The sequence below is a fragment of the Artibeus jamaicensis genome, unplaced genomic scaffold (assembly GCF_021234435.1).
Source record: "Artibeus jamaicensis isolate MK-2021 breed Jamaican fruit bat unplaced genomic scaffold, CSHL_Jam_final contig_473, whole genome shotgun sequence".
In the NCBI taxonomy this organism is placed as follows: Eukaryota; Metazoa; Chordata; class Mammalia; order Chiroptera; family Phyllostomidae; genus Artibeus; species Artibeus jamaicensis.
The window spans coordinates 1,069,971-1,095,840 of record NW_026521851.1 but is presented as its reverse complement, the minus strand read 5'-3'; the positions used below and the strand labels follow the sequence as shown (position 1 = coordinate 1,095,840).

The 25,870-nt window shown below is 41.7% G+C and overlaps 2 protein-coding genes across 6 annotated transcripts in view; both read left to right on the top strand.

Annotated features, from left to right (window-relative positions):
* The window catches only part of ARID4B (AT-rich interaction domain 4B), a 146,859-nt gene extending 144,420 nt beyond the window's left edge, over nucleotides 1–2,439 (top strand). For all 5 annotated transcript variants that reach the window (XM_053667866.1, XM_037167982.2, XM_053667867.1 and 2 more), the window contains one exon: nucleotides 690–2,439. In XM_053667866.1, the coding sequence (XP_053523841.1) occupies nucleotides 690–817 (128 nt within the window). In that variant the 3' untranslated portion in view covers nucleotides 818–2,439. The remainder of the gene's footprint in view (nucleotides 1–689) is intronic.
* A 3,836-nt stretch (nucleotides 2,440–6,275) lies between these two features.
* Nucleotides 6,276–24,696, top strand: RBM34 (RNA binding motif protein 34). Its single transcript, XM_037167977.2, has 10 exons — nucleotides 6,276–6,748; nucleotides 6,961–7,094; nucleotides 12,345–12,579; nucleotides 14,349–14,408; nucleotides 15,975–16,018; nucleotides 19,008–19,091; nucleotides 19,236–19,299; nucleotides 20,679–20,718; nucleotides 20,927–21,045; nucleotides 22,735–24,696. The coding sequence occupies exons 1-10, from the start codon at nucleotides 6,437–6,439 to the stop codon at nucleotides 23,011–23,013; spliced, it is 1,371 nt and encodes a 456-aa protein (XP_037023872.2). The 5' UTR covers nucleotides 6,276–6,436; the 3' UTR covers nucleotides 23,014–24,696.
* The last annotated feature ends 1,174 nt before the right edge of the window (nucleotides 24,697–25,870 follow it).

Sequence of the window (25,870 nt, the reverse complement as noted above, 5' to 3'; positions counted from 1 at the left end):
CTTTGAGAGGTGGGGCTGAAGAGAAGCCAGAAGCAGTAAGACTTGAGAAGCAGCCTTGAATGAAGAAGACCGGAGAAGATGGCTAAGAAAAGAGTGTCAGGGGGCGGGGAGTGGTGTGGTCAGCGGTGCCAAAGGCAGTAGTAGAGCAATGGACCCCTTCGTTTCGTCTTTAAGAAGCGTTAGCCTTCCATTCTTATTACCAAGTAAATTCATAAGAATCTCCACAGGTACGGGAATTAGGAGTTGGGTGGATTATGGATTTTTCCTGTTGGATTCAAAGCTCCCTTTGACATTTGTTTCATTATTACAGAAAGTTTCCTCTCCGTTTTATGTCCCTGTCCTAACAGACTGGGCACATGACGTTTCTCCGTCTGACCCCGACAGGAGCGTATCTTGGTCCGTCCTTTTTCACTCTGTAGTGTGGCGCGGTTTAGCCACTTGACAGACACTGGGTTTTCCTTTGTTTACATTATGACATTGTGAGACTTGACTGCTCTTGTTTTGTAATTTATTGAATTTACTGGATGACATTGGTTAATACAATTATATAGGTTTCGGGTCCAATGGACTGCTCTTGTAAGCTAAATGATTTTGGAGAGTAGAGCAGAATTGTGTAGTCTAGTGTTTTATTTCTTCTTACTGTGGTATACATGTTTTATTAAGCTATTGATTTGGTTTCCCTTCCTTAGGTGCTGCTACATCCTCATCCTCTTCTTCACCTTCATCCAGTTCCATAACAGCTGCTGTTATGTTAACTTTAGCTGAACCATCCATGTCCAGCGCATCACAAAATGGAATGTCAGTTGAGTGCAGGTGACAGCAGGACTTGCTAAAGCACTTTGCACTTAATGGCTGTTGAGGGCCACGTCTTTTTTATACTGCACAGTGGCACAAAAAATCAGACAAAGCACTATTTTATATTTAAGAATTGTTTCTTGACAAGCTGACTTGGCACTTAAGTGCACTTTTTTATGAAGAAAAAGTACAATGAACTGCTTTTCCTCAAGCAATAATTGTTTCCAACTTGTCTGGGAATGTGTGTCTGGTGACTTGAAGGCCTTCCACTGTGGCGGAGGAGGGCTTCTCACTGCCCGTAGAGACAACACAGTAAGCGTAGTCACTGGTGGGCCAGAACACGGTAAGGTAACTTACTGTATATCTATTCCCTTGTATTTTGTTAAAGCTGGAACATTTGATATTTTTCCATTTATTTATGAAAAAATATGAACCTATTTTCATTTGTACAAACTAATTGTTTTTTAAAGAGAGTCACCTCAGGGTGGCTTTAATTGTATAAGTCAAGCACATGTAATAACTTCAAAACCTGCAGTTAACAGGATAGCAGACATCAATCCTGGTAACCAAATATTAAAGATTCTCTTTAAAAAAGACTGAACATGTTTACAGGTTTGAATTAGGCTAAAAGGTCTTGCAGTGGCTTTTCATACCCCTTCAAATTGGAATGGAACTACTGTACTTTGCCATTTTTCTATAAATCAGTATTTTTTTTTAATTTTGATATAATACATTGTGGGAAAAAAGAAAATGGCTAATAAAATGTATTAAATCTTAAACAATGTATAAAGATTGTACTTAGCCAGTTCAAAGTGTATATTTATTCATAATGAATTATAACAGTTATATTTTTGTGTTTTCTTGTAAATGTTTCTTTTCCTTAAATACAGATAATTCATTTGTATTGCTTATTTTATTATGAGCTACAACAAGAGAACTTCAGGAACAAGTAAACTGTATTAGTATGGTTCAAGGTTGTTGATATAAACTGTCTCAAAAGGATGGTTGTTATTTTAAGTATAAATAGCTAATTGGGTGGTAGACCTATAAAATTAAATGCCTTGTATAAAATCCAAAATGAACACAGAATTGTTCTCACTTGTATTGACTTTATGTTGTATGATTCCAATCTCTGTTCTGTTTGGCACTTGTATTTAATTCTACACCTTTGTAAGACATTTGTATATTGCGGATGTGTTCATTCAAGCTATTTAATACCTGGCACTGTTAATACACAGTACTTTACTGTACAGACTGTTTTACTGTTTTAATTGTAGTTCTGTGTACTTTTTTTGAATGGGGCTGGCATGTTTCATTTGTTTTCTGGCAATACGACGTGAGAATTTCGAAGCGTTTTGTTGTAGATGCTAACGTGTCAGAATCCTTTACATTCAACTTTTCTAAGAAAAGCATTTTCAGTCTTGTAGTGTGTGCTTACAAGTAACTAATTTTGTTGAAAATGGTTTCAAGTTACTCAGATTTGTACAGGACTGTAAAGATTTGTTGACAGCAAAACATTGAAAAAAAGCTTATAGAATAAAAGCTATAAAGTATATATTAGGATCTGCAAACAGTGAAGAATTTATGTAATATATTGTACAAATGTAAGCAAAGGCTCTGAAATAAAATGCCATAGTTTGTGAATCATTGATTCTGTTTCTAAAAGATTAAGTAATTTTAGTTAATTTCTGTATGTGATGACAGATTGGAACATATATCTCCAGCCTGTGTTGTCAGGAGGGGTTAATTGACATACAAAAAGGGGAATGTTCTACCAAGAAAAATTAAAAGTCTGCTAACTAGATACAGGATTTATTAGGCATTCTTACATCTTTGCATAGACCATTTTGCTTGAGACTGAGCATTATGAATACTTAAGATTTGGAGATTTGTCTAAAAGAGAAAAGTCAAAAATTATTTTTCTTTAACATACTTGAAACCATTACCAGCAGCTGCCCTTTTTTTGGAGGTTTTTTTTTTGTATTTTAATTTACAAGACCCTTGTTGGTCTCTCATTAGCACACTGTACCCGTCGCACACTGGAATTGCTGGCTTTTGTTAAAACAGTAGTCAGTAGTCAGCCCCCTGCCCACCCCTGAAAGAGTCCTGTTTAATTGGTTTGGGATGACACCTGGATACTGATCTTCTAAAGGTCTGCAGTAATGTTAATATGCCTCGGGACTGAGAATCACTGATTAACTTCAAACCTTTTAAGATCAATAATTCGCAGGGGTTTTTTGTCCCATTTAGTGAACTTTTCTCAAAAAAAAGAATTCTTTAAAACAAAAAGAAAATACTCTATTTTAAGGGCTAGAAAGCTCAAATGGGTATTTTTAAAGCACCTTTGGGATGACCCATTATTTGCACAGAAATTAGTTTAACTTTTAAGGGATAAATTAAAAAAAACTATGGAATAGTGCATCCCAAAACTACTGTCCTAAAATACTGGATCCCAGAAATGCTCTGGGAGTTCATTGTCAGATGTATTTTGGAAATGCTGTGTATAGCACATTCCCTTCTTAGAGATTCAGTGTTAACATATTAAAAACTTTGAGAAGACCTATAAGGAGACACCTGGCCAAACCTTCTTTATCCTACTGTCTTAAGTCTTAGCTGATCAAGAAACCCTGTTTCTCAAGAAACTACTAATATCATCTACTTTGTGTGTTACAGCACTAGTGTCCTAAAGGAGAATGATTCCAAACTTCGCTGGAGTTTTACACCCCCAGGCTTCTCTGCCCTCTTCCTGCCTGTCCTCCCTTCTTCCCAGCCTCTCGGGAGAGTTGGAAGAATTTCATCGTGTTACTAGAATTTGACTTGTTTTCTCCCGATGACTCAAACTGTATTTTATCAACCTAGTTTACAATCTATTATACAATTCATATATTTTTTTCTTTTTTATGGTGTTCTTCCAAACTTTTTTCTCCTACTGAAATACTAACCTCAGGGTGAGCTCTTGTTACATTTCTTAACCTGAGAGATTAAGGAAGGTGGAGCAGAGTCCATGAACCCCTGACATTTTTGTTTGTATTTTTTTAACTTTTTAAAAATTTATTGATTTTAGAGAAGAAAGGAGAACAAGAGAGAATTTGTTGTTCTACTTATTTACACATTCACTGGTTGATTCTTTTATGTGCCCTCACTGGGGATTGAACCCATGACCTTGGTGTATTGGCACATTGGTCTAACCGACTGAGCTACCCCACCAGAGCTTGTTTGTATTTTTCTATGATGAGTCCATATACTTGAAGAAAGTCTTCAAAAGGATTAAAACCAGTTCTGAACAGCAACGGGGATCATTTAATTTTAACCTGCTATTTTCAGAGTTTTGGCTAACAAGATGGGTTTTGTATGTATAAGACGTAATCCCCCAGAGGAGTAGTTTCATGGTTTAGTTTTGGAAGTAGCACACAAGGTATAAAATAGTATATCGAACAACTCCCTAAGAGGTTAAGGGAGCATTGTATGAGCATACAAGAATGTGATGGCTGGTGCTCTGGTGACACAGGAGATACAAATCTTAACATCCAAGGTGGGGGTGGGGGGGTGAGTCACTGGAAATGGCATATGTTTAGGAAGAAGAAGGCCAAAATGTGAAAAGGTTGCAGTGTGTGGACAGGAAGTGATTTTTTGGATAATATTAGGCAGAGTGGGTAAGGAATGGGATTGGGTGACATAGATGGAGATACTTGAGTAACACATAGGGAGGGACAGTTGGATTTTTCTCATCTTTGTGAAATACCATCCATCACAATTATGAAAAATCAAAATAAGGGGCTCAAAAGTCAAAACCAGGTCCAAGCAGCTTGATTTTATTTTTTTCTTGAACTTATCTGAGGTTGTCTATAAAAGGTCACATATATGCCCGGTGACTTCTGTAAAGCAGCTTTCAAAAAGCCAAGTCTATGAATCTATGTTCCCATAGATTCAAAGTCAAACCCTATTTTACCACCAGAACTATTGAATTCAATGATTTATCTAATTACAACCTAGTAATTGGGTTGGCCAAAAAGCCCGTATGTTTTTTATTTTTTGTAAAATAAAAGACACATTTTTCATTTTCACCAATAACTTTATTGATTTGGGTATTTTGAAGTATGCCAGCTTTCTCCCACTATTGGCTTCTAGTGGGTAGAGGCCAGGGGTATTGCTAAACACCTTCCAATGCGTAAGACAGTCCCACAGCAAAGGATTATTTGGCCAAAATGTCAATAGCACCAAGAAGCTTTGCAAAACAACTTTTGACACATTCGATCAGTCACAGCACCTTCTCTATACACTGCACAAATCTTTTCTTGCGTTTCAGTTGCATCTTTACCTTTCTTGAAACAATAAAGCATGACATGCCAAATATGTGTATCTTCAATATTAAAATGACTACAAAAATTAATCAATTTTGATAAGCTTTTTTTTTTAAGTATTTATTTTTAGAGAGGAAGGGAGGGAGAAAGGGAAACGTTGATGTGAGAGAGACAGTGATCAGTTGAGCCTTGCTTGTCCCCAGCTGGGGACCAGGCTTGCAACCTAGGCATGTGTCCTGACTGGGAATTGAACAAGCAACCTTTCAGTTCACAGGCCAGCATTCAATCTACTGAGCCACACCAGCCACAGTGGTAAGGTTTTTTTTTAATGCAGGCTGATATGACAGCTGTCACAATACAGTTTAACATAATGTTTCAAATGAAGTTAAAGACAACCAAGAGCTACTAGAGCCATCTTATGGAAAAAAACTAAACGAACCTTATGGCCGACCCAAAATTTATCTTTTATTACCTAAAAGTCAATTTATGAAATATTCACTAGATATAGCAAATAAGGTAGAGAATATGGGATGAATACAACACTCATTCACATCTAGAGACACTTTCAATAACATTAATGCAAATACTTGAGGCTCGGAAAAATATGTTCATATATTGTATTGTAAATGCCGGGAAATTTCTATAATGAAATTGTATCTAAGGTGATCTTTGAAGGATGCGCACAATTTTGCGGGTGGAAATGAGGAGTAAAGAGGAAGAGGGCAAGTTGGGAGAAGGAATAACGCGAAAAAAGAAAAACGAAAGGGGAAAAAATAGAAAAAAAAGGCTAGAATGAGAGTTTGGAGGGAGATGAATCTGAGAAGCTAGACAAAAAAGCAATTTGGATTGCCAAAGCATCTTTTTTCCCAGTAGAATGGCAGGTTAGAGTGGCGGTCTCGAATTGTTTTTAACTTTATTTTGAAATAATGTTCAATTTCGTAAAAGCGCACGAGCAGAACCAAGTCTGTATACCCTTCACGCCCACTCGCCATTTGTTAACACTGTTATCCGCATCCCTGCAACCGCCTTCCTTTCCAACAATTTCGGGGCTTCGAACATGCTCTCCGTCTGCTGGGACTGACCCCTCCAGACTCGGCCTGGCTGATGTCATTCACACTGAGAACCTCGGCTACTCCCGTGAGACCCTTCACTCCCCGAGACTAGGTTTCCAGCAGACGATGGGGGAAGAACACAATTCCCAAGTTCGGCCCCGCCTCTGTTGTCTCCCTACAGCGACTCCCCCGGCCGCCAGAGCGGAAGTAGCGTAGTTCCGGGCGGAAGTTGCCGGGACGCGGAAGTTTGGGCCCTGTGCTGTGGTTACCGGAGCCTTCAGACTGAGCATGGCCCTAAAAGGGAAAGGCAAAGGGAGGAAAAAGGAGAGTGTCGCGGCGGGGCGAGTGGCTTGCGGCCCGGGTCCCTGGGCTCGGGCGGGTGAGCGGAGCCGCGGAGTCGCTGAGCCTTTGGCGTCGGTCTCTGGGCGGAGCCCGGGCGGCGGCGGCGCGAGGCCTCCGAAGGCTGACTACCTGGTGGGACAAGTGGCCGACAGCTTGGCCCGAGGCGGTCGGCGCTCTGGAGGCGGCACTAGTCGGCTGGCGGCGCTCTTCCGCTGCGGAGAATCGCAGCTCCAACCCCTTTACGTGCCTCTGCCTCCCGTAAGTCACGGGGTTGCGTGCTCCACGGCCTGTCCGAATAGCTTTAAACCAGAGTATGGCTGGGAGGACCTGGTTCGAAGGCGGGGCGTAGAGCATTATTTCTTGCGGCCTTTCGTCTCTGGGCCTGTCCGTGAAAGAGAGAGGATGCTAATTTAGGCCACTAATTATCACAAAAGGATGCGATCTCACACATAACTTCACACTTTTAAAAGGGAAACACCAAAAAAAGGAAGCGGGATGAGGAGGAAGAAAGTGCATCCCAGATTCAACGGCCACTTTTGCAAGAACCTGCAAAAAAAGTGAGGGTGAAGAAACTTTCTGATGCAGACAAACAATTGGCCTACAGGTTGGTAAATTTCTCTCTTAGTTGATTAAAGAATTTATATGGTAAAGAAACGGAGATTTTTTTAAAAGAGTTTATCTTTAGAGGGGAAGGGAAGGAGAGAGGGAGAGAAACATCAATGTATGGTTGCCTTTTGTGCGTCCCCTGCTGGGAAGTGGCCTGCAGGGAACCAGCCTGCAACGCGTATATGCCCTGACTGGGAATCGAACCTTGATTATTGTCTGGTTCACAGGCCCGCACTCAATCCACTGAGCTACACCAGCCAGAGCAAGAAACGGAGATTTTTAAAAATAGCCATCTTAATTTTTTTCTCATTTCATAGTTCTAATTGTAACAAAATTTGTACTGTGGAAAACCTCATACGTATTCAAAACTTGAAAAGATAATGACCCCCAGGTACGAATTCTGGGTCAGTTGTCTTCATCTTCACCCATTTATATCCCCACCCATTTGTATCCCCTTATTTGGAAGCAGACCGAAGACTTACATTTCATCTATAAATATTTCAGCATTTTTATAAAAGATGAGTTGGTTTTCTTAAACATATTCTGGGAGCACATTCCCCCCCTTTTGCTCAAGTTTTGTTCTTTTTTACAGTGTATTTGAATAAGGATCCAAATAATACCGACACAGGTTCCCAGTTAACTTTCTTTTTAGGTCTCACTAGGTGGTCTTTTTGCCCATTCTGGAAGCTATTGATTGCTAAGGGTTGGAAACTACTACTTTTTATTCTGCTACTTAGTATATCTATGCATATCCTTAATTTCTATAGCTCTGCTGCCCACCATATAAATGTACCTAAAAGTCTCATCTAAAAAAAAAAGAAATCCAACCCAATAAAATTCTTAGTCTAAGTCATGTGTCTTTGTTTGGCATCATTCCCTCTGTCCTTCCCTTCACAGTCAAGCTGTCAGAAGTTGTCTGTGTGTGCGCTCTCTCCCTTTTCTTCGTCTGTTTTCTCATTCACATTTTTTTTTAAGATTTTATTTATTTATCTTTAGAGGAGAAGGGAAGGAGAGAGGGAGAGAAACATCAATGTATGGTTGCCTTTTGTGCATCCCCTGCTGGGAATGGGCCTGCAGGGAACCAGCCGGCAACCCGGTATATGCCCTGACTGGGAATTGAACCTTGGTCCCGCACTCATTCACATTTTTGCAGTCTGTTGGTTGTGTTTGTTTTTATGGGATCTGACCATATTTCTGAAACAGTGCTCACTGACACCATCCTGTCCTACTTGTCATATTTAATAGGCAGTACAGACTTTGTCTTACAAGTTTTCTGTTTCATTAAAATTTTTTAAATTTATTGATTTTACAGAGAGAGAAACATTGATTTGCTGTTTCACCCATTTATGCATTCATTGGTTGATTCCTGCATGTGCCCTGACCAGGGATCAAACCATGACCCTGGGGCATGGGGATGGTGCTCCAACCAACTGAGCATAACTACCTGGTCAGGGCTTCTCTGTTACATTTCACATGACTGCTTTTCTTCTCGAAGCTGTTGGTTTCTTCGATAGCAGCCTCTTATGATTGTCTTTTTGTCTGCTACTTTTCAGTGTTATTTTTGGTACCTTTTCTTCTGAAAAGAATAAAATACATATTTTTAAAAATATTTTATCGATTATGCTAGTGCAATTGTCCCATTTTCTCCCCTTTACTCCCCTCCACCCTGCACACCCCCTTCCACCCACATTCCCCCCCTTTAGTTCATGTTCATGGCTCATACATATAAGTTCTTTGGCTTCTCCATTTCCCATACTATTCTTACCCTCCCCCTATTTTCTACCTACCGTCTATGCTATTTATTCTCTGTACCTTTTCCCCCTCTCTTCCCATTCCCCTCCCTTGTTAACCCTCCATGTGATCTCCATTTCTGTGGTTCTGTTCCTATTCTAGTTGTTTGCTTAGTTTGTTTTTACTTTGGCTGTGGTTGTTAATAATTGTGAGTTTGCTGTCATTTGATTATACATATTTTTTATCTTTTTCTTAGATAAATCCCTTTAACATTTCATACAATAAGGGTTTGGTGATGATGAATTTTTTTAACTTGACCTTATCTGAGAACCACTTTATCTGCCTTTCCATTCTAAATGAAAGCGTTGCTGGATAGAGCAATCTTAGATGTGGGTCCTTGCCTTTCATGACGTGGAATACTTCTTTCCAGCCCCTTCTTTCCTACAGGGTCTCTTTTGAGAAATCCGCTGACAGTCTGATGGGAACTCCTTATCTCTAGCTGCTTCTAGGATTCTCTCCTTAATTTAAATCTTGGCTGATGTAATGATGATGTGCCTTGGTGTGTTCCTTTTTGGGTCCAACTTCTTTGGGACTCTTGGCTTCCTGGATTTCCTGGAAGTCTATTTCCTTTGCCAGATTGGGGAAGTTCTCCTTTATTATTTGTTCAGATAACTTTTCCACTTGTTGCTCTTCCTCTCCCCCTTCTGGTATCCCTATAATTCGGATGTTGGAACATTTAAAGATGTCCTGGGGGTTCCTAAGCCTCCTCATTTTTTTGAATTCTTATTTCTTCATTCTTTTCTGATTGGATGTTTCTTCTTTCTGGTCCACTCCACTGATTTAAGTCCCAGTTTCCTTCCTATCACTACTGGTTCCCTGTGCATTTTTCTTTATTTCACTTAGTGTAGCCTTCATTTTTTCATCTGATTTGTGACCAAATTCAACCAATTTTGTGAGCATCCTGATCACCAGTATTTTGATCTGTGCATGTGATAGGTTGGCTACCTCTTCATCACTTAGTTGTATTTTTTCTGGAGCTTTGAGCTGTTCTTTCATTTGGGCCTTTTTTTTTTTGGTCTGGATGTGCCTGTTAGGTAGTTAGGGGTGGAGCCTTAGGTGTTCACCAGGGCGGGGCAACACATGTGGTTGCTTTGTGACGCTGTATGTGAGGAAGGGGTCCGAGAAGGAACAGTGGCACTTGCTCTGCTCTCTGCTGGATTTCAGTTACTTCCCTGCTTCCCACAAGCAAATTGGGCCCTTCTGGTGCTGATTCCTGGTGGGTGGGCTTGTGTATGTTCTAGGACCCTGTGGGTCTCTCCACTGAACTCTCCTGTGAGGCTGGGACTTTCTCCTGGCACCTCAACCCCCAACCCCCACTGGTGTTTTCAATTAATGGTTTGAGGCTTTATTTCCCCGCCCTGGTACCCTGGGTTGTACGGTCAGTCCTGCTCCCCAGTTTCACCTGGTTTATCTGTGCATAAATGTGGGACCACTGGGGCCGTCAGCTGCCACCTTGCTGCAAGTCCTCTCCGCCTGGCAGCTCAACTCTGCCCCTCCTACTGGTCTGGATGAATGTTTCTTCTTCAACTCCTTGGTTGTCGGACTTCCATGCGGGTCAATTATCTGGCAGTTCTGGTTGTATATTTCATTTTTAAATTTGTTTTTATCCTTCTTTTGGTTGTGCTAGGAGGCACAGTGTGTCTGTCTACGCCTTCATCTTGGCTGGAAGTCCTTACTGCTTCTTAAACAATGATTTTCCTGAGGATTCTGTTGGCTGTCATATCATGACCTTTTTTTTCACCCTTCATCCTGGGCCATGTTGTTTGTGCCTAGGAGCCACCATTCTGACCTTGTTCCTGATCTCTAGACCTGTGTGTCTGTTTGCCAGCCAGCACTGGTGAATTCCATGCACACCTTAACTTCAGAAGTCCTCAGACTGACCTGGTTGTCCTCATCAAGCCTGTGCTCTGCATGGGTGAGACCACCAGCCTGCCAGGGGCTTGGGAGTCATCTGACACTCCCACTTTTCCCTGAAAATCTGACCATTTGCCCAGTCTTGAGGATGCTGTCTGTTAATTGTCTTTTAAATCTGTCTTCCCCCTCTGCCTCCTCCCTTGCTCTGGCTGGTCCATGATCTTCTTAGCTACATGCAGTTATAACTGTCTCCTTGCTGGTCTTCCTGGTTCAGCCTTCTCCTCTTCTAATTATCTGCTCTGCTGCGTACATGATCTTTTTTTAGGCATTTTCAAAGTCTTCAGTGGCTCTCCATCCTCTGTAGGCACCATCCTGTAGACCTGGTTCCCACCTTACTGTGCCCTCTCAGTTCCTTTCACTCCTGCTGGGTGCTTTTGTACACCACAGCGAGCAAAACGTTCACATGGACCTCTCCTTAGTGGCGCTCAGGCTTTAGCGGAGGGATAGTAATCAGTATTTGCTGCAGACTGACTGTGTGGCAGCCGCTGCCTTTCCTCTGAGGGGTCTTTCTTGTTTCTTTTTTCTTAAAGATTTTATTTTTATTTATGTTCAGGGAGAGAGAGGAAGAAAGAGAGAAGGAGGGAGAGAAATACTGAACTGTGAGAGAAGGATGTGCATTGATCGATTGCCTCACATTGGGACCTGGCCTGCAATCCAGGAATCGTGTGCCCTGACGGAATCGAACCTGTGACCTTTCGGTTCACAGGTTGGCGCTCGGTCCACTGAGCCACACCAACTATGGCTCTTTATGTTTCAGGATTTCTATACCACATATTATAAGTGTTACCATTTTATCATGAACTTTTCATATTTCTTCAGAGACTGGACTTTCTAAAGGACTTTAATGGTCTCCACTGGGAGAAGCTAGAACTAGTAGGAACCCAGGAAATAATGAATGAATGACTCCTACTTGCCATTCTCTCCCTTCACTCCTTAAGATCCCGGATCAGTTTTCTTGTTGGACTGATGCTCAGACCTCGCTTTATCCATGTGCCCCAAGACTGTATATTGTATTTGCCATTTCAGTACTTACTTTCGACAAGCAGAACTAGTTTTTCCCATTGGCCAGATTGCTGTTATAAGGTACTTTGCAGGCATGTTGACCTTTATAGACCCCTAGGGGGTGCTGCAGTACCCTACAGTTCCAGAGCAGGGAATGGAATTAGGCATTGAAATAGTGTCAACTAAACTCCAAGAGCACTAAATAAACCCACTTTTGTTTAAATGAAATTTTGTTGTTCTGCTGTTACTTGGCAGTTGTAACATATCTTCCAAAATGGAGCTTAACTTTTTCTGACTGTTGAGTCAGAAAGATACTAGTCTCCTTTTGATAACGCTACTTTTAAAATTTAGATATATTTTAAATATTTTATATTTATATATATTTTAAAATATATTGGTGGGTGGTATGTTGATACGGAGGAAAGCCAGAAATAGGTAGGAAGTGTTTCTAATCACTGTGCTTTGTCAAATACTAGGCCTGACTTTCATGACTCATTTCTTCTCCCCTTCCACCTTTTTCTTCTTTTTTTGCCTTAAAAAGAGAAAATGCTCTAGCAACTGCTGATTTAGAAGAAGAAGAAACTCACCAGAAACAAGGGCAGAAAAGGAAAAAGTCTCAGCCTGGTGTTAAAGTAGCACATGAAAAAGTACTTGATGATGTAGATCATCCAGCTGTCAATCAAAGGAAGAAAATTCAAATCAACCCAGAAGAAGAGAGGTTAAAGAATGAGAGAACTGTGTTTGTGGGAAATTTGCCCGTCACATGTAATAAAAAAGTGAGTGTGTAATCCGTATATCATAAGGATTCAGAGAAGGTAATAACTCGTAACTTTGTTTACTATTCCTTTATTGAGTAAGCGCACGGTAAGTCATTGATATCTAACTTACTGATGTAGCAGTAGGTATTTTACTCCTGACAAGGAGGTATCTTATAAACGACGTAGCAGCCCTTACTGGTGTGGCTCAGTTGGTTGAGTTGTTCCACAGAGCGAGAGGTCACCTGGTCAGGACACTTGTCTGGGTTGCAGGCCCAGTCCCCGGTTGGGGCGAGAGGCAACTGATTGATGTTCCTCTCCCTGTCTTTCTCTCTCCCTTCCCCTCTCTCTAAAAACAAATAAGTATGTAAAGCCTTTAAAAAAATTTTTTAAGTGACTATATAAATCATTCTGTATATTGCTTCCATTATCCTTTCCATTCCCATAGTCACTGCCCTAATTCAGGCTTTTACAAATCTTATTTTATTCATTTATCTCATTTTCATTTTTCTTTATTATTGTTAACGCTATCACAGTTGTCCCCACTTTTTCCCCCTTGGCTCACCTCCCCCCACCCCGTTGTCCATGGGTCATGCATGTATGTTCTGCAAGTCTTATTTGAATTCAGTGACCCAGACTTACCTTCTGTCACATGCCAGTATGTGCAGGGGTGTCCATCTCTGTCCCTCACTCTCTTCCTGGCACTTGACACAGCTCCCCACACACAGTAGAGGCTCAGTCCACCTTTACTGTGTAACTGAATGAATACATCCTGGGTTTCCTCCATGACGTGGGGCTCACTAAACCAAAACGTGCCCTTTCCTGTCTGCGAGTTCTTGTGACAGTCACGCCATTGGCGGTGTCTTACGTCGAAATCCTGCTCATCCTTTTTTTTCAGTGTTCTTTAAATGTTTTAAAAATTTATTTTCAAAGGAGAGAGGGGCATCGATTTGTTGTTCCAGTTATTTACGCATTCATTGGTTGCTTCTTGAATGTGCCCTGACTGGGGATCAAACCCACAACCTTGGTGTATTGGGATGACGTTCTAACCAACTGAGCTACTTGGCCAGGGCCCTGCTCATCTTTTGAAGGACAAGTTAAGTTAAAAACCAAACAGTACCAAAAAACTGACTTCCTGGTTTATCCCTTTCCCTCTTGCACGATTATCTCCTAGCATTTGATTTGTGACTATTTGTAGAATAGTTTTCCTTATTGGTCTTCCTGTTAAATTATAACAGGCTTCAGGGAAACGAGTGTGTGTGGCGCTTTGCACATTGAAAACCTTACTTACGCATTAGAATGGATTGTAATTCTAGCTGTGAAACATGTATTCTTAACATCCTGAGCCAGTCGTTGAAAATAATATGTAAAATTCACACCATACCTTTTTCTTCAGTCCTGTGGTCCTGATTCCAGACAGCTGGGGAATTTCTCATTGTGACATAAGCATTAAAATTCACTTCTAGTGTAAGCCAATGTGAAAAGATGAGAGGATCTATGAAATTTATAACCTTAGTTTAACATGTGGTAAAGATTATCAAAGACTGAAACACTAAAATGTTGTGTACCTTGTGAATACTTAACATGAACTTATATTGTGTTTTCTTTTTCCCTAAGTTTCAGTGAAATTGGTTTGTCTTCCAACTTGAATGTCAGCTGCTTTTTCTGAAATGTTCTTAAAATAAAGCCTGGCAGTAAAAGATTATCAGACAGTTGAACTTGATACTTTTTGTAGCACTTACTTGATGTTCCGAAAATAAACTAAAGTATGTACATATTTTTTATTTTAGAAACTGAAGTCGTTTTTTAAAGAGTATGGACCAATAGAATCTGTACGATTTCGTTCTGTGGTATGTTTTCTTTCCCCTTAAACTTACATAATCTTGAGACAAAAATGCATTTAAATCAGACTCATTACCATGGTGACATTAGTGAGGTGGGTAAGCACTTGACTTGAACCTTTTGAATCAATTTGCTTGTAGTATTTGTTGCTGACTCTCATCTTCGTTAAGTAATTCAGTGAGTCCACACAGTAAATGATACCTGTGTAACTAAGACCAGCACTGTATTCTGCAGGGCAGACGGGTGACTTGTGTTTGCCACATCAGTGGAGTAGGGAGGAACATTAATACTTACTGAATAGCATTTCTGCAATCGTAGGCTTTCCCTGTGGGCATTTGTGTGGCTGCTATGCACAGTACTTGCTCTCTGAACCTAGAAAGAGGAGGTATTTTTTAAGAAGTCTGTTCGGTGTTAACACTGCACAAGTAAGTGGTATCTGACTTCACCAGGGGAGCATCCTGGAGACCAGTCAGAGCCGTGCTTCTTGGAGCCGAAATGAGCATCATTCATATCTTTTAAATTTAAATAATGTGTGTTAGAACCCAGGAAATGTTATTTCTCGTCTCTAACTGTTTCTCATGTGGTTCTCTGACATGGGATTTCCCAACTGCGGCACTGTTAACATTGTGCCAGTGATTCTTTGCTGTTGGAGGCTGTCCTGTGCATTGTAGGACACTTCGGATCACCCCGCCCACCCCATCTGTAACAACCAAAAATATCTCCAGACATTGCCACGTGTCCCACAGGGCAAAACTGCCCCCGTCTCTAAGAGGAGACATTTCCCAAGGCTTTATTTAGCACAGTTTCCAGAATTTTTATCATGGTGGTTTTTCCTCACTTTTGTCACATGTTTTTTCTGCCCTTCTGAGTCCCACTTCCCCAAATAATATGCACTTGGCTGTCTTGCCAAGACCCCTGTGCTTTCCCCATTTGACCTGCACCCCAGCCTATGCTGCCTAATGCATTTCTATATGATTCAATACTACCAGGCTGCCTTGTCATTGCCCTTGACTCTCTCCCACCCAGATTAATTTATTGATTTGAGAAGGAAACATCAATTCGTTTTTCCACTTATTTAGGCATTTATTGGTTGCTTCTTGTGTGTGCCCTGACTGGGGACGAAACCTGCAACAAACCCACAACCTTGGCGTATCGGGACGATGCTCCAACCAAATGAGCCTCTTGGTCAGGGCACACCTGCCTGTTTTTTAGCTATGGGTTCTTCCCAAGATGAGTCATTCATTTCTCTTTTCCTCTAAGTTCTCATTACCTCTTGTCAGAATAGCTGCAGAGGTCTGTTATGGTTCCTACCTGCTTGTTGACCTCACATTATCCAACATGCTGCTGTCAACTAAATTTCCTAAAGGACTTTTTCCCGCAACACCTGCCTTCCTCTCCCCCGCCCACGTGAATGTGACAACACAGTTGTTTCTGAGTCGCTATTTCCCTAGAATGTTTTCAGTCACATTATATCAGTTAGATATTTAGCATTCAGTTAATTAAAATATAACTAATTTGAAGTACTATTTCAAATAATGAAAAAATGTTAATACTTTTGTTTTCCCTTTTAAAAGATTCCAGCAGAGGGAACTATGTCCAAAAAGTTGGCTGTAATCAAGTAAGTTTGTAATTAGAGAAATGGAGTACTTTTAAACTTTCTTCCATTTTGGTTAAAATAGAGATCATTTCTTAACTTCACAGGTTTTTATATTTGGACAGTGCATCATGCTTTCCCATTTCCTTACGTGCGTCATAGCACCTAAATTTGTTTGATGTTTGTGTTTAAGTCTTAATGGGAATTGTAGAGTTGCAGAAAGTGTCGTAAAACAATCTACTAGACAAGCTGCCGTGAGAAACTTCATGGAGGTGAAATCAGCTGTAGTGTTTGAAGCGTGTTAAGAAAATTTTGCACCCAAATATTTTAGTATAAATTATAAATATCATATTTCATCAATTGTAAGTTACACATTTTCCCCCATTATAACATTTTTGAAATCAAGATGCTTCATAAAATCAGGGTTGCCCCATCATTGCTGTTGGCTGCCCAGGTTTTCCAGAAGAATTCCTGATTGCTTCCAGTGGCCACCTGGAGGGACTGCTTGCCAGGACCTCTGTGAGTTTTCTGTGTGAATGTTTGGAGACCTAATTTACCTGCAGTTTTATGCAGGGTTTTCCATTAATCTCCAGTCTTGGTTATATTTTCTTTCTTATTAATATTTTATTTACTAATTTTTAGAGAGAGGAAAAGGGAGAAAGAGAGGGAAAGAAACATCCATGTGTGTTTGCCTCTTATGCCCCCTACTGGGGACCTGGCCCACAACCCAGGCATGTGCCCTGACTGGGAATCAAACTGGCAATCCTTTGGTTCACAGGCCAGTGCTCAGTCCACTGAGCCACACCAGCCAGGGCTCTTTTCTTTCTTACTGGTACATGAAATGATGGATTTTACAAGCACAGGTGTATAAATTATGTATATTAGATTTATATATAGAAATCATTACATTAGATAAAATATAATAGTGTGAGCTGGCTGGTGTGGCTCAGTGGATTTAATGCCGGACTGATTGAACCCACAACCTACCTGCGTGCTCAGACCAGGGATGGACCCCGTGACCTTTTAGTGCGCAGGATGGTGCACCAGCCAACTGAGCCAGGGGGCCAGGGCTGCCTTCGTAGCTTTGAGTGCTCGCCTACAGAGATGGTAACCCCCTAGCTGCCACACTTTTACCAACAGTACGTTTTTGAGCTCTTGAATCACAGCACCCTGGTGAATGAAAGCGATACTTTGTACTTGTATTTCTCTCATGTCTTTGCATTCCAGTCATTTGTGCTCCCTTTTATCGGAATTGTTACATTCATTTGTGCGTTTTTTTCTTTCATAATTGAGAGCTTATTGGTTGTTTGGAGCATAAGTGGACAGGCATTTCTATTTGTACACAATTCTTTTCATACATACCAAAACCTAAAAAATCATGTAGTTATGATTCTTTTCTGAACAGTTATTCCCATGACTTTCCAGCTTAAAATTTGAAGGCAGACTTTTCTTAATAGAATATCAAGTGCCAATATTTTCGGATGTTGATATGCTGTAATGCGACTGCCTCACTAATTCATAATTTAATATCATATATACTGCATAATCAAATTATTAATTTTTTACAGCACATCAACAAAGTTACTAGGAAAACTGGACTTTTTTAAAAAGTGGGGTCTCTTTTATAAGGGCACTAGTCCTATTTATGAGGACCTTACCTTCATGACCTAAACGTCTTGCAAAAGCCCGCCTCCTGTTGCCATCACACTGGGCATTGAATGGGTTTTGACTTACGAATTTGGGAGTGAGCCAACCATGAAGACACTAGGGTTGTACTAGGGTACGCGGTTTTGGATGCTGGCAGCAGCACTGTGCTGCATGGAACAAGGAGGGGTCTGGAGTCAGCCAGACTTGGTTGAAGTCCGAGGCTGCCCACCCGTTAGCTTATAATCATGGCCACATAATTCTCCAGGCCCCACCTTCCTTATCCATCAATCATGAAGCTAACACTTAACATCAGTGATGTGAGGTTAAATGAGACACGTAAAACGTCTCACACATGGTGTTAGGCTTCAGTAAATCATAGCTGGTGATATCAGTATAAATCTGTCTGCCAGCATATTATTACCAAATGCCATGAGCCACTCCTTGACATTATTTTCTAGTATCTTTCTTGATGATGCTCATTGGTTCATTAGTAATTTTGTTACTTCAAAACATAGGAGGATGTCTTCAGGGAACGATCTGGGGTCATGCCTGGGCCTTTTTGCTAATTGACCACATCTAAAGTATATCAGCAGTTTGCAAACCTAGTGAATTAATAATGACTTTAGGTATTGAGCAATGGCTGCAGTCATTCAAAAATAGCGAAAACGAGTTATAACATGCCTCCTTTCATCAGGACGCTGCCCACAGTGCTGACAGAGGGGTCCCATCTGAGTCTGATCAAGGCTCTGTCTCCAGCTGCCAATTTGCAAGAAATACAAGGGTCAGAGACACATGTTGAAGTGTCTGTGAGCCTGCAGTCAGCAGCATCCCAGCCTGGGAAGTTCCAAACAGTAAGAGAAAGACAGAGGAAGGAGGAATCCTGTAGATTAAACAAGACTCAAGAGATGTTCCAAGGGGAAAGTGGACAAAACCAAAGCGCAGTGTCTAGGGTTAGACCCTCAGGGGGAAACGACCTGGACACATAGGAAAGTGGCTCCTGTGAAAGTAGGGACCCGGGAGCAGCGGAGAGCAAGGCTTCCGGGCTGGGCTAAACTGTGTGTGCTTGTGCGGTGTTTATTTACGGTAAAGGAGAAATCAAGTTGTCTTTCTGTTCATGTGTGTGGTGGGTATAGAGCCTCAGCTAAGGGTATGGTTTCCAGCCTGTGGTGTGCCCCGGAAAGCCCCTGCTCCTTCACAGTGAGGATTAGTGAGAAGACACCAGTTCTGTGTTTTGGCCAGTTTCTGTATAAGTAGATAAGTGACATCATATGTGCTGATCAAGAGTAGAAAACAAGCTGTTTTTATATTGGTGACTTTGAGATTAACAAATTTGACATTGTCTTTTTTTTCCTTTTTTTTGGTCTAGACGTAAAATTCACCCCGATCAGAAAAATATTAATGCTTATGTTGTATTTAAGGATCAAACAGCTGCTACTAAAGCATTGAACAGGTAATCTGATCTCTTTGAGGTCTGACAGAATTACTTAAGTATTTATGAGAACTCTGTAATTCTTTGGTTTCACTTTAGAGCAAATATGGCAGTAACCCAGTGCTCATTTTTAACAGCCGCTTTCCCTTCCTGTGTGTAATATAGAAACGGAGCCCAAATTGCCGACGGATTTCGTATTCGAGTAGACCTGGCATCGGAGACCTCCTCTGTAAGTATGACAGTACGTGAGTTGTTTAAAGAACTGAACTGGAGTCATGTAGAGAGAATTGTTACCCCCTTCGAGTCCGCTTGAAGAGGAGTGCTGTCAGCATTTGGAGCGAAGCACAGAAGGAAGCAGCCTTGGCCCTCTGGTCACAGCGCTGGTCCCCAGAAGGACAGGAATTAAGTCACATTAGCCTAGGAGTGCAGCCCCACTTCCCCCATCGGGTTAAGTTACCATGGAGAGTTAGGCCGGAAGGCCTTTTAGAGATCATTGGGGCAAACACCTTCCTTTCTAGACTGTTATTTATTAAAAAGTTTTCAAGTCTTTACTCGGTGTCAGGTGTACAGTACTAATAAGACAGTGTCAGGTCTCCAGGTGTGTAAAGGTGAAGAGGAGCAGGTGGGCTGATTGTGGCGTTACTGTTTTATGATGAATATGCCACCAATGCTCAGCATGCGGCATTTGCTTCCGGGAGGTGCCAGCAAGAAGGGACAAAGGAGGGTTTCCAGGAGAACAGGTGTTACATCAGTGTTGCAAGATGAGTCAGTTACCTGGGGTGGGGGAAGGACTAAGAGGATGAGGATATTCGGGCAGGAAACACAGTAGAGATGGTGGGGAGCAAAACTTAATTTGCTCAGGGACGGTGAGAGCTGGTGGCCCTGGTTTTTACGGGGTAGAGCGGGCGGGGCAGTGCATGAGTGGCTCTTGGGCAGAGAGGTCGAGGCCCTGGGCTCCATGGTGAGTCTGGGTTTGTCGGGAAGCTGTTTCACAGGTTCAAGCAGAGTGAGGGGACCAGGTGTGCACTTTAAAAAGGTCTCGTGCAGCGAGCGAAGGATGCTTAGAAGAGCTCACTACAGAAACCTGGAGTGCGTCACTGGTGGTGTCAGAGCAACCTAGTTGGGCAGTGACAAAGGCCTGGTGATCTGGCTGTGATTTGGGCCTAGCACCGAGTCCCCAAACCTAGCATGAGGGCCGAATCCACGTGCCCACTGCCCGTTTAAATAGGGTCTTATTAGCACTCAGCCACACTGTTAGGTTATGTGTTACTGTGCACGGTGGCAGAGGCGGGTAGGCGCAGCGGAGAGCACGTGGCCCAGGGAGCCGGAAATAATTGCTGTCTGGCCTTTCACCCCAGACGTAGCACCCCTCTCTTGAGCCTGCCAGGTGTCAGTCTCCGTGCCCTGTAAACAAAAGCGCACTCCCTCCTGCAGTCCCAGCCCTGTTCCCATGGGGAGGGCGGAAGAGACAGGCTCACACTCCCAGCCTGGGTGTGGCAGCGTGGGAGGTGCACACGCATCCCATGCATGGGGGCGGGGCGGGGGGCGGGGCTTGAGATGACTCCATTGTCTGTTTCAGTGAGTGATTTTTATGTCTTTGTGTTTCAGAGGGACAAGAGATCCGTGTTTGTGGGGAATCTTCCATATAGTAAGTTCGTTTAAACCAAGTACTAGTTTATTGTTAAATTAGTGGAAATAACCACTGAGTAGTAACTGTTTTAAGAGTAACATTAAGATGCGTGAATGCAACTTGACTAATTTTCACGGGGCCGTGTAACTTGGTGTGTTAGAAGCCTCTCCAGCTTCCTAAGGTGATCCCGAGTCTTTGCTTCCACTTTGGTCGAATCTGTTTTCAGAAGTTGAAGAGTCGGCGGTTGAGGGCCACTTTTTGGACTGTGGGGCCATCGTGGCAGTAAGGATCGTGAGAGACGCACTGACAGGCATTGGCAGGGGCTTCGGCTATGTGCTCTTCGAGGTATGTGTTGTCTCTGTTCTTTGAAATGCGTGGTGGGGGGGCTTGTCACTGTTTTCACGCGTGATTGTCACTGTCGCTCTCAAATCCCTGTCGTCAGAAGCTGCCATAATAGAATACTGTAGCTGCACCTAAAGATGTTCCAAGTCCCTCACTGTCCATGTCGGTGTTAGTAAATGACTTTTAAATATTGGATGTTAACTGTATCAACTCTCTGAACCTCCACCCCATAAAATGGAGAAGAGACTGACCTGTCACTCAGGTAGAAGAAAACTTTAGTCTTTGTGCAAAACTGGTTCCATTTAGGTCACTAAATCTGAGTCAGTGTTCCATACCTGACATTAGAATATACTTACAATTAAAATATGCATGCTCTCTGATGGCACTTCGCTGCTCCTCCATCACAACATCACTGCATTTCCTGTCTGTCATTTCTTGTGCCTTCATTTTTTTGACTTGAACATCTCTCTGTGAACATACAGCTTTGCAACCTGCTTTACATTGTTTTCTGTTGTATAAGCATGTCCTACTGAGCGACGGAACACAATTTATGCTATCTTTTCCCAAATGCTTCCCAAATGTTAGACATTTGCAGTGTTCTCTATTTTTCTCTGTAATAATAAAATAGGAGTGATTATGTTTTTTCTCCAAATGTTTGCCTGCATTTTTGTATTGCTTCTTTAAGACAGATCCCAGTAGGCTATTGCAAACCAGTCAAGATATGTGACCATCCTTAAGACTCTCGACATGTATTATAAGATGGCTTAAGAAAGGCTGCCACAGCCTTCTGTTCCTGTCATTACTGTGTCATGGTTGTCTGTTTTGCTGTTCCATGTCTTCTGTGACCTGACAAATTTTTAAACTTCTTTTAAAAATGTCTCATGTATATTCAGGGCTGTTCGCATTTTAGTAGTTCCCTATTAGAGTAAAAGAATGATAGGGCCCTGACTGGTGTGGCTCAGTAGATATAGAGTGCCGGCCTGCAAACCAAAGGGTGCTAGGTTTGATTCCCAGTCAGGGCACATGCCTGGGTTGTGGGCCAGCCCCATATGGGGTGCACGAGAGGCAACCACACATTGCTACTTCTCTCCCTTTCTCTCTCCCTCCCTTCACCTCTCTAAAAATAAATAAATAAAATCTTTTTTAAAAAAAAGAATGATAGGGTTTTGGACCTAAGCGAAACCACACGAGGCATGGAGCCTAACACCTCAGGCACTGCAGCAGAGTCAGCTGATACATCAGGCCTTTTTGCAGAAAGAGCCTTGTGCAAAAGAGGCTCGTTGGTTTTTGAGAGATTGCACATGACTGACTAGTTAGTTGGAAGTCCATTTCACAGTGAGAAAAAGGAAGGCAGTTGGGCTGTGACTTATCCGATAACTTGGCAAGGCAGCCTGAGTGGGTCATGGGGGAAATGTGTGGGGACCGCAGCACAGCCGCTGACCACTGGATTGGGCTTCCTGGATGTGCGAGCGGGAGGGCTCCCACACGTGCGGGCTATTGGGGGCCAGTAAAGGTAGTCGTTTCTCTGCAGATGAGTTTCTGGTTGGAACTTACACATGTATACACACATAGATGTGTGTGTGTGTGTATCTTGTCTGATACAAATTATATTTGTGTATTTATATATTTGTACATGTATATGTCTGATACACATATATAAATTTACACACATACATATTTTTTGTTTTACAGAATACAGATGCTGTTCATCTTGCTCTGAAATTAAATAACTCTGAACTGATGGGAAGAAAACTCAGAGTCATGCGTTCTGTCAGTAAAGAAAAACTAAAACAAAATTCAAGTCCCAATTTGAAGAATGCCAGTAAACCTAGGAAGGGATTTAATTTTGCGTTAAAAAATGTAGGACATTCTAAAAGTTTATTTGTTGGAGAAAAAGCTGTTCTTGTCAAGAAGAAAAAGAAAGGACAAAAGAAAAGTGGACGAACTAAGAAACAGAAAAAACAGAAGTAGCTATCCGAATTGTTTTTTTCCTACTGAGTACATTAATGAAAGTGTGGTGAGCCTGTGCATTGAGTTTCAGAATTTTTAATGGGTGGCGTATGTGAACATGGAAACGTTTTCAGTTCATTTGCATTGTAAACAGTACCTTTGAACCATTTGTTTTAAGATGTAGACAGGTTAGTTACCGTGGGTTATGTGTTACTGCTCATGATGTAAGAGATGATTTTGGACTTAGGGTAAACATTTAGAATTTTAGTGGTTATGTATTATCTTAGTGTATGTTACAAATATACAATTAACACATAAGACAGTTATTTCAAGAATTACTTTGAAATGAGAGACTGAATTAAAAAGTAAATTTAAAGAAAAATAAAACACTAGCCCTGAGGTTGCTGGCTGATTCCCAGTTAGGGCACATGCGTGGGTTGCAGGTTCAGTCCCAAGTCTGGGTGCATAAACCAGTTGATGTTTCTCTCCCTCTCTCTATCTCTCCCTATTCCTCTCTCTAAAATAAAAAAATCGAAAGTAAATAAAAACATTAAACTTTCGTACTGATTGTACCCAGTCAAAGTATCTAAATAGCTACAGTGAGAACACTGACAAGGTCGAATCACAATCCCTAAGAAGAAGGGTTTGAGGACTGGTATGTAACGGCCACTCGTTTTGCTTCCTTACACTTGTGATAATTGGGGTTCTGGGTTTTTATTTCATCAACCTACTGATAACTAACAAGAATATGAAGTACTATGCGAAATGTTGCTCTAATTTCTTGTTTGTTAACCAGTGATGAGACTGGTTATTGAAGCCTTAGGCAAATTGGCTATAAGCGGCTTTCTACTTTTATTTCTGTTCTTTCATTTGAAAGATACTCTCCCAGGAAACCATGTGATTCTTCATTGTATGTTGCCCATAGAATGAAACAATCTTTCAAAAAATCGTATTTAAAGGAAACATCGTGTGATACAAATGGTGATTAAGTCACAGTGTATAAAAGTTCAAGGGGCCCTGGCTGGTGTGGCTCAGTGGATTGAGCACTGGCCTGTGAACCAAAGGGTCACTGGTTCAATTCCCAGTCAAGGTACATGCCTGGGTTGTGGGCCAGGTCCCCAGTGTGGGGCACATGAGAGGCAACCACACATGGATGTTTCTCTCCCTCTCTTCATTCCTCCCTTCCCCTCTCTCTAAAATTAAAAAAAAAATCTTTTTAAAGTTCAACAAGGGACAAGAATACCATTGCATTCCCTTGAGACTTAACTTGGTGACATAGCTGGTGTCCCTGCTCATAAATCTTACCCAGTCAGCTGAGATACCAAGTCTGTCCAGTAGGGAGGAGTAGGAATAAACCAGAGGGTGCCAGGGGCTGATTGGAGCCACAGGCGGAATCTGTGACATGCATCATATTCCTTTGGTGGGTAAGGGGACTGGGAGACCGTTATTACTGATTATTTTGACAATCCTGTCTTGGTATAGCACAAGGAAAACTTCATGAATTTTTTATAGTGTGGCTCTGTAGAAAACAGCTCCATTGTCCTGTATCCAAGGGTTGAGTATTTTTTATGGTTACATATCCTCGAGTGCTTAGCACCTTGTGTTTCATAAGTGGGGTTAAATATATCCTTATTACTTGATTGGTGAGCATTTTTGCACATATTCCCATTTAAGTTTAAATAAAGATGCATTTTCTATAAACTAGAGAGACTAGATCTATAGTATATAATTTTACTGGGTTTTATTTATAGTGTACATTCTGTATAGTAAAAATTTCTATAAATTCATATAATTATAGTGTCCTGAACATAGTGTTTCTTTTGGTTTCTCAGGTTTTTATGTAAAGAGCCCTGGACTATGGTGTAAGGGCATCTGATTCTTAACCTAGAGGGCCGTACATGACCTTGGACAAGCCTCTATCTAAATATCTTGATTGGTGAAATAGAGGTCTTGGTCTAGGTCAGCAGTTTCACACTTTTCTATGACCTACAGTAGCTTTAATTTTACATTGTGACCAGTACACACACAGGTGTATGTAACTGACACGAAAGTTTCATATGACAGTACTGGTCCTAACTACAAGTGTTGGTGTCGGATACTTTATTAAAAACACTGGTAATGACCCACCAAGGTCATTCCACAGCCCACTAATGATTCCACTCATAAACAAGTGTCTAGGGGACTTCCAGATTGTTTCTATTGTAGGATTCTTACAACAGATACTTCGAAATGTAGTGGGTAAGGGCTTCAAAGGTGCTGATGTTACTCTGACTGCTTTGGGTAACATGTCGCCTGGTCTCTTGCACCTCATAGCAGTGACCTCAATGTTTATGTTGTATTTTCTCTGCACAGTGTGGGGACAGAAGAGAGTAGTCACAGTCTAGGGGTCATGTAATCTCAAATTTTCAAGAGGTCAAGTTCTCAGCATCGTGTCTCCTGTGTAGTCTTCCTTGGACAAGCCTTTTGTGTTCCAGTACACCTGAGGCTCAGGATACACCTCTGTCCAATGACATTCCCTGACAGCTTTTGAGGGTGGGGAGGATAAAGGATGTTTGTGTGCAGGGTGTAAGGAATGCACAATCCTTTGATCCCAATAATTTGTTTCAGTACATCTTCACATCCTTCTTACCCCACCCCAGGCCAGGCACTGCACATGTACGTTTAGTCCAATTTCCAGTCTTCCACAGGGTCTTCCCTTCGTTGTCATTTAAGCTGAAGAGCCTTCCCAGGCTCCAGGTTAGGGCTTTCAGCCTAATGTTTCCAAGGTAGCCTTGCAGTAACTTCTGACACCAACTACTCAGGGTTAGGCCAAACTTCACAGGTTAAGGGCAGGATCTCCAGGACAACCCTCACTTCAGACAGCTGTCACAAATTGGAG